The sequence below is a fragment of the Syngnathus leptorhynchus genome, chromosome 6 (assembly GCF_054491065.1).
Source record: "Syngnathus leptorhynchus isolate UIUO chromosome 6, UIUO_Slep, whole genome shotgun sequence".
Lineage (NCBI taxonomy): Eukaryota > Metazoa > Chordata > Actinopteri > Syngnathiformes > Syngnathidae > Syngnathus > Syngnathus leptorhynchus.
The window spans coordinates 15,734,927-15,744,028 of record NC_141200.1 but is presented as its reverse complement, the minus strand read 5'-3'; the positions used below and the strand labels follow the sequence as shown (position 1 = coordinate 15,744,028).

Genomic DNA, 9,102 nt, shown 5'->3' with positions numbered 1-9,102 from the left:
TCAGAACCACCATGGTCGTGGAGGTCCAGTATGCAGATGATAATGCCATTGCAGCACACTCTGCAGAAGACCTCCAGGGCATCCTGAACTCCTTTACTAAGGCATACAGAGCCCTGGGTCTGACCGTGCACACCAAGAAGACCCAGATGCTACATCTACCCCCACCCAACCAGCCATCTACTTCGCCCATCATAAATGTGGACAACACTGCACTTGAATATGTTCACCACTTCCCCTACCTCGGCAGCCTTCTCTTCTCCAAGGCGGATATTGACTCTGAGGTCAACCATCGCCTGAGCTATGCCAGTGGAGCGTATGCCAGACTCCGGAAAAGAGTCTTTGAAGACAGAGACCTCCGGGTTGACACCAAGCTCCTGGTTTACAAAGCTGTGGTTCTCCCCACCTTACTTTATGGGGCAGAATCATGGACAACCTACACCAGGCACCTAAGAGCTCTTGAGCAACACCACCAGAGAACCTTGAGGAAAATACTCAGGATCAAATGGGAGGGCAGACGCACAAACATCAGCATTCTGGAGGAAGCCAGGATACCGAGCATCACCACCTTAATAATGCAGCACCAACTCCGATGGACAGGACATCTCATCCGCATGGCCGACACCCGCCTCCCCAAACAGATGTTATACTCCCAGCTGGAGAAAGGTCCGCGAGCCCCGGGTGGGCAAAAGAAACGTTTCAAGGACAACCTCAAGACCAATCTCAAGAAATTCCAAATAACATCTCAGGACTGGGAGCGCATCGCCTTGAACAGGAACCTCTGGAGGGCAGCGGTGCAAGAAGGTGCAGCACATCACAAAAAGGAACTCCGCCGGCGTGCTATCAAGCGGACCGGGCACCTATTACTTATTCGTTGCTCTTGTCTGTTCGTTTTTACTCTTTGTGCTATTTGGTGCGAGTGTTGTGTACTGTCTAGTCACCGTGGGACGGTGGGAAACGTAATTTCGATCTCTTTGTGTGCCTGGCATGTAAAGAAATTGACAATAAAGCGGACTTTGACTTTGAAAGAGGTGACCAAAAACTGAGCACAAAAAACCAACACTAAAAGTAAATGATAGGGGACATGTAGGAGATCGTGAAGGGTGATAAATGATAAACGACAGCAAACAATGACAGCAATAATTCTCAGTGAACAGGAGGTTTTGCCTCAATATTCCAGTTCAATTTTAGTGTGTGAGTGAAAAACCTGCGGCAAGATATTATAATGCAGGAAAAGTCTCACACGGTCCCTCTGCCTTAGGCGACCACAACGTTATCAATACCATCAGTTTAGGACAAAAAAAAATTGTTCGCGATTGTTCAGCCGTTGGGGGCTTGGCACGCCCACTGGTGGAGGGTGAGCACAATTCTCAACCCCTTTGCAGCTCTGCTCCGTCCGGGGAGAACCTGGAAAATGTCTGCTGCGCGGTCGTTGTCTTCAGTGGGCTAGGGTCGACTACCTGGCCACCAAGGGGGAAGAGGATTATTCTGCCTCTGTTTGAACTGGGGGCGGGGACGCTGTCGATGCCGGCTCTGGTTCCTTGCAAGAGCCCTTGACTGGGACACACTAGGACAGATGATGCCACGTTTCTCCTCTGCCGGCCAGCCGGACACCATGTGAGGTGCGCTCCACAACTTTGTAAGGACCCAATTGTCAATTGATTGTCTATGTGAAGCCCTTTGAGAGTGCTTGTGATTTAGGGCTATACAAATAAACTTGACTTGACCCGTCCACCTCGGGTCCGTTCACTTCCGTCTCAGGACCTTCAGCCAGACCGATGGAGTTATTTGGATCCCGGCCATCCCTTCCGGGTCCGCTGTCGTCTGCTCTGCAAACCTGGAACCAAAGAACTGGACAATAGGTTGGAGATGTGTGTGAGAGCGCTTACCGCCCTCCGAATCTGCAACCGGAAGGGTCGAGGCAGGTCCCGGAAAACAGCGTCCGTTCTCCAACTTAAAAGGGGTGTACCCTGTTCGGGCGTTAACGGACATGGGCACACACATCAATGCCAGAGGGAGCGCCCGAACCCAATTCAGCTTTGATTCCGCCATCACCTTGTTCAGTTTATCTTTCAATGTGCGGTTCATTCTCTCCACCTGGGCCTGAGATTGGGGCTTAGAAACTGAACCAAATTTGTGTCTTAGCCTCAACATGCTATCTACACGCTGAAGGTCTTTGTTCTTAAAGTGGGTGCCATTGTCTGACTTGACAATGTGCGGAAACCCATGTGTCGGTATGTAGTGATTAACCAAACAGCGCGTGACATTCACTGCATTCTCCCGTCGGCATGGATAAGCCTCTGGCCAACCTGAGTATGCATCAACAATCACTTCAACAGTTCCATGGGGGGCGCCGGGATTTCGTTCTTATGCCAAATCCCGTCTCCTGTCTTCTGGGCCCCTTTTGACATCCACATACTCACCTCTTCCAGGCTCGCTCGTTTTTGCTGTAACAGCAGTTTGGAAACCGACCATCTAGCCTGTCCACCCGATTGTATGGGCAGCTGCACCATCATTCCGTCATCGAGTGACATACCCTGCGGCCTCTTTTGCCGCCGAGTCCGCTTTGGTATTGCCACGCAAAATCATGTCTCGCCCGACTGAATGTCCCTTGCATTTTATAATCGCTACTCTCGTCGGTTTCATTACCGCATCCCTTAGTCGTGTAACATCCGTCAGGTATCTTACCTGGGTACCTGACGCGGTGACGTACGCGGTTCTTTCCCATTCCGTCAGACCAAAATGTATCGTTGTGACTACGTATGCAGAATCCGTGTAAATATTCACACTTTTACCTTCCGCCATTTCCAATGCCTGAGTCATGGCTATCAGTTCAGCTCTTTATGCCGACTGTGGTCCCACAATCGGTTCGGCCTTAATCACTTCAAACTCGTCGTTGTTCACGTGTTTTACCACTGAGTAAGCTGATTGAAGTGACTCTTGGCCTCTGAAACAGCATCCATCTGTGAATAGCACTTCGTCTGCATCTGTCATCGGTTCCATGTACAAATGCTCACGAAATTTCAGTTCCTGCCGGTCTCGTTCTTCACACACATGCAGCTGACCCTCCCCCAATCCATGTGCCGCATTCACCCCTTCATGTGTGTAACTCAAATTCGGTGCAGTAAGTATTTTCTCCAATTTGCACTGTCTGCCCGATGACATGGTGAATAGTTGGCTGATGACATACTGTACCACTCCATGTGTTGTCAAAATGTGTGTTTGATGCCCAAGTGTAATGTGTGCAGTCATTTGCAAAGGTTTCACCAATGCTGAGGCATAACGCGCACAGGGAGGCTGTTTTTGTTCATATGGGTCTAGCAGAACAGAGCAAAACATGAGTATTCGCCTATCCCCCTTAGTTTCTGGAAAAGAATAGCGGAAACCGATCGGTCCTTCACAGAAACATCCAAATAAAAGGACAAGTCGTACCGGGGGATGGCCATATCAATTGCGGACGACAGCGACTGTTTCAGGGCAATGAACAGTTGTTCCGCCTCCGTCGTCCAGGCCAGAGGGGCCGTGAGGTTGCGCGTGCCAGCCTGCTTGACCAACTGTCGCAACGGGGAGGTAAATTCGGCAAAGTCAGGGATGAAATTACGGGAGTAATTGGCAACACCCAAGAAAAAAAGCATCTCCCGTACTGTCTACGGTCGGGGATTATGTAGGATAGTAGAGCGATGGGAAGCACTCAACCCAGTGCCCCCAGAAGACACCGTCCGGCCAAGGAAAGAAACAAGCCGGCGGGCATACTGCAACTTAGATCGGGAAACTTTCAAACCTTGCGACCACAGGTGTAGCAGAACTGCCTTAGTCGCCTCCAAACAGACAGCCTCTGAGGGGGCAGCAAGAAGTATGTCATCCACATACTGGACGAGCATGACACCATCAGGAAGGGCCACTGAGGACAGAACGTCGCGCAAGGCTGCGTTAAAAAGGCCAGGGGAGAGCACAAATCCCCGGGGTAAACGAGTGTAGGAGTAGGTCTGATCCTGAAAGGTAAAGGCAAAGATATGCTGGAGCGACCTGTCGAGCGGCAGGCAGAAGAAAGCATTTGCCAAATCAATACAGAAAAAGAATGTGTGGTCCGGACAGAGCAGAGACAACGCCGCAAACGGGTTGGGCACCGGAAGAAGAGGAGTGAGAACTTTAGCATTTATGGTGCGTGGGTCATGAGCCATCCTGGACTTCCCACCTTCCTTTTTGCGCACCGGCAAAATCGGGGTGTTCCAGGCGCGGTGTGGCTCCACCTGAAGAACACCAGACTGGCCGCCTCTGGGGAAATATGGTACTGTCGCAAACAGACCGGTTCCGGCGTGATCTCAAATGTAATTGGGGAGACATTGCGACACAGGCCCACGTCATTGGAGCCCTGTGACCAAAGATCGGCAGGGAGCGCATCCAACATCTCACCGGCACCCTCCGATTCTGTAGTCTCCCGGCCATGGTTGCGAAGCAGGAGAACATGTTGCAATATGGAGGGGACTGGAATCGCCGGCAACTTTATTCGGTAGGAATCGCAGGATGATGAATAGGACAGGTCAGGAGACACATTAACCCAATCGGAAGCCTGCGAGGCCGCATATGTCATGGGGCCTAAATACTTAGCAGTGTGGTCTGCTGCCACCATCACCGTAATATGGGGGCTGCATGCAAGAAGTGACTCATCTGGGGGTTCACCCATCCTGTACCACGCACGTTGATCGTCAGTCAGATCAGTCAGCAGAGCCACCCCAGCAGGCCCTGCCAGTAGATATGTGTTGTGCACCTGTTGATCCCTGCCCTCCACCTGTTGGAATTCCTCCGCATATACCAAATCACCCAACATGTCATAGTACCAAGTGCAATGAACGGGATCTGACAGGGGCAGGTAAGGGCGAAGTGGGCGGAACCAAGGCCGCTAACTGTCGACTTGGCGCATGACCCGATGCCATGATTCCGATGATGTTTCCACCGCCGCCCAATAGATGTCTGCCACAGCCGCGTCGGGCAGGTCAGTGTCCAAGAATAGGGGAAGAACGCGCGAATCATAGGTCTGTTGCGCACTACAGATAAATCGTTCCCCATTCGGGAATACAATCCAGATACCGTCCGGAGTGCAATACAGTGATGCGGCTAGCTTCATCAGCAGGTCCCTTCCCATCAGATTGATGGGACACTTGGGCGCCAAGATGAAGGAATGGTACAGATGTTGGTGGGCCACAGCCACCTTCACATCATGTGTCAGAGGCAGGGAATGTGCCCTACCCAAAAAACCAGGAAGGGATACCGTTTGGCTAGAAAGGCCCACCTGAGAAGGAAGCTTCGTAACGGTGCAATACCTGGCACCGGTATCCACCATAAAGTCGGTGGTCTCGCCACATCACTCTGAGGATGGGCTCCTGCAGACCCGTCCCTCCGATTACTGGGCACCGACATAGGGGATACTGTCCCGCCCTCTGTCCCGGACCAGCGGGCGGCCGCACATGCGGCTGAGCTTGATAGCGCAGACCAGATTGTGCCTGGGCATGTGCCAATGGGTAGCTGATTTGGTACCTGCACCCTCGGTACGAATGTCCAGTTTTGCCACAGTTCCAACAGATCATGGCCATAGATGATGATGTGCCGCAGGGTTCACCCATTGACCCACGACTTTGATTCGCAGCCCACCTACCACCTGGCTGATTCTAACTCGGACCCCTCGATGGGACATTCATCTGCGGCGCCATGAGCGCCTGGGGAGCCCACTCCGGTGGTTCAAGATTAGACGGGGTCTGCGATGCCGCTACCGGGGCCTGCAACTCCACCTGTTGAGTTCTGAGCTGGCACGCGGCAGCTTTAGCTTCCTGGACCCTCAGGATGGTCAGTTCCTGTTCAAGTTTCTGCAGCTTGGACTCCTGTTGGGCGGATCTCTCATTGTGTCGCATCAGATAGAACGTCACCAATGAAACCCACGCACGATGATCGGCGGACAACGCCGTCGGATTTTCACGTAGCTGTTCCTGCACCCTAGCCGGCAAACCACGACTTACGGCGGAACGAAACACAGAGGCGGACATTTCGCTCAATGCGGGGCTGGACGAGGTCTTCATGCTAAATTCCTCCACTGCCCTGTCCAAGAATTTAGTGGGAGACTCCCCAGGAAGTGGTGATAAGATCATTTCATCAAAGACAACTTGGGGAGTAGGAAAAAGTACACGCATAACGGCGGACAGAGCACGTGTCATGTTCCCATTGAGTGCAGTATCCGCGGGACAACTAAGCCAGGCCAACTTCTGGCGAAGAACCAGCAGCTTCTCAGCAGAGCAGCAAGTCGTGAGCAAGGACAGAACATCTCCCGTGGTCAACATCTGACCCGCGGTGGCGCCCGAAGGTCTTGCCACCCATGGCGCACCACCATTGGACAATGGCGGTAATCTGGCTACAATCAAATCCAAATCTACAAGTGACCAGGGAGTATATTTAAACTGTGGAATCCCTCCAGCGGGGGCCATGGACACCATAGGCATAGCCAATGAGGTAAGAGGACCGGGCTCCTCCCAAGCATCCACCCCCCCCCCCCCCCCCCCGGTACCTCTTCCCAAAATACAACCTGAAGATGACCAACAGAGGGAGGGCCCTCGCTATTGTCAAACGACCTTCTGTCCAACAAATTCAGTCGAATAGCCTCAATTGTTTTGACACAGTCCCCAACCGGATCTGCGGAGGGAGACCGGGGGGTCACCGGAGAGAACCGGGGCGTGTTCCCGCCGGGCTGCGAGAAAAGGTCAAGCGTAATCAATTGCCCAAGAGAGGTGGCCCCCCCAGATGTCGCCACGTGGCTAGGCCACCTGGGGGTGCTTGCGTAGTTGTCCTGCATCGAGGGCCGGACCTGTGTGACCCCTAAACGGTGGTTATCGATAACCGAGCGGGTATGAGCCAGAAGGGAGTTAAGTTGTGCCCACCAGTCACCATGCAGAGGAAAGTTGTATGTGCAGCCACTAATTCGATCAAGCGCCAAAAGCGCCTTCGCAGGGGACTCCCCACCCCGCAAACAGGAATTCTTTATGTCTACAACCGTTTCTGTAATGGTGGACAAAAGTTGGTTAAAATGATTGCCTAGCATAGGGTCATCACCCCTTTGTGAAGGCACTGGAGCAGACGCAAGCGCGGGGCCCCTGATATCGATGGGAAGGGTCCCGGACATGTCTCCACCAAGCACGGAACAATCTACTTGGCCACCCGTAATTTGCACAATAGGTGCTTGCAATGCTGGGGCTACACCGGTAGACTGGGATGCTGCCTGGGAGAAAGGGTTGAACAATGTAGGGTAGGGTGGCGGTCTTGGCACAAACAAGTCATCATACTTATTATTAGTTTCGGGCAGCTGCAGGTAGCAGCCACTCGCCGGGGGTAGTGGAGGAGGGAGTGAGCAGCCACCAGAGGGAGTAATCCCAGGAGGAAGTGAGCAGCCACCATGGGGAGCCAGCCGAGGAGAGGGAGAGTTTGGAGTTGGTTCCTTATTGGCAAGATCTTGGGTTGTTTAATGGCGGTCAATACACAAGGCCCGGCAGCAGATGAAACAACAACTTCTGTCTCCAGGTCAGCTTGTTTTATACTGTCCGGAAAGGCGGGAACTTGTCACATGACCATTTCGTCCCTGAGGCGGGAACTTGTCACATGACCATTTCGTACCTGAGTGTGGGGGGCAGCACCCCCAGTGTGTGCGTGTGTGTTTGCCTATGTGTGTTGTATTCGTTTTCTGATTGAGCAGTTATGTCTGCATAAAATAATAAAATAATAAAAGAATTGTACACTTGAGCATCATATTGTACAGAGATTGTCCACCCTAATAGAACATGTTCACATTGCTGTTGGTCCCTCTTCAGCACAAAATGACAATATTGTAAGGATGATGAAGGGACAAGGGGCAACAGTGGGTGAAGTGGGTGCATGTGCAAGAATGGAGGAGAATCTTTACAGGAAAGTCACTTGGAACGAGCAGGAGCCAGAGGGAGACAGCCAAGAACCGGGCCAAAGATGATCGCCAAGGCCGAAAGACGAAAAGGAAAACAACAGCCCCCACACACATCGAATCGCCCATAATCAGCACCAACTCCCATGGAATCAAACTCTCCTGCGAACTTGCCCCACCCAAAGACTCATCACCCATCAAACTCGGCCCACACCGGCATGCACAACTGAATATAAGCTGACCAAAGAACCTTGAACGTTGCCTTTACTGAATGGAGACTCTCTGCTCTTGAGCATGGTTGCACGAAAGGCCCAGCGCTGTATTGTACATTCCTGAAAACAGAGCTTTCTTCACAAGAATTGTGATTGAACTCAACCAACCTGTGTAAGTCTAATTTTGTTTCCGTGTCTTAGTCTTTTCCTAAATCTGAAAAAGAAAATGACCACGCAGTGAGAAAATTGGATAACAGATGATGGGCTCTGGGTTTTGCCATGAGGCGCGGATAGCGCACTTCCCAAATTGTAGACCAAATCCAACTAAATCCAACAACCTAATATGTAGACTTGAAGAACCAATCGGAGGACATTACGTTGTACGAAAAATACATAGATCGGGGCGGTAAACCAATCAGAGAACTGTATGTAATACTTCGAGTACATACCTTTGCTGCGATTGATAAATAAATATCGGTTTGGGCAAAGCAAATAGTATTAGGAGTCTCTAAAATGGCTTCAACACACCTAATTCAGTAATTTAAGTTATCACTCAAGACTACTGCAGAACTTGTTGATAAAAATCATGATCATTTAAATCAGGTGGATTGGAGGAGGGAAACATAAAACACAGAGATTGACACTTGTGATTTAGGGGATTCTGACTAACACAAGAGATGTGTTTACTAAATGGACAAAGATTATAGCATATCGCCTACCAAACATCTACTAAGAACTCATACACAAAGAAACAGAACAAAATGTTCTCCTCATCATAGGATCACAAAACCTTTGCCAAATATTGAAGGCTGGAAAAGGACTAAGAGATATCAAGAGACTGGGGAAAGGTCCTCAAAAACAATACCTGAAACAGGATCCCATGGAATTAAATTTGATATGATTTGTAATGGTGAATTATTCAGTAGTCTGAAAGCCCTCTATCTTCGTTAAGAACTATTA

The 9,102-nt window shown here is 50.9% G+C and overlaps 1 protein-coding gene across 1 annotated transcript in view; it reads right to left on the bottom strand.

Annotated features, from left to right (window-relative positions):
- Positions 1 to 1,087: 1,087 nt before the first annotated feature.
- LOC147056168 (cytosolic carboxypeptidase 4-like) overlaps positions 1,088 to 9,102 on the bottom strand; it is a 113,911-nt gene continuing 105,896 nt past the window's right edge. The window contains exon 23 of the mRNA XM_085913935.1: positions 1,088 to 1,967. Within this exon, the coding sequence (XP_085770061.1) occupies positions 1,952 to 1,967 (16 nt within the window). The 3' untranslated portion in view covers positions 1,088 to 1,951. The remainder of the gene's footprint in view (positions 1,968 to 9,102) is intronic.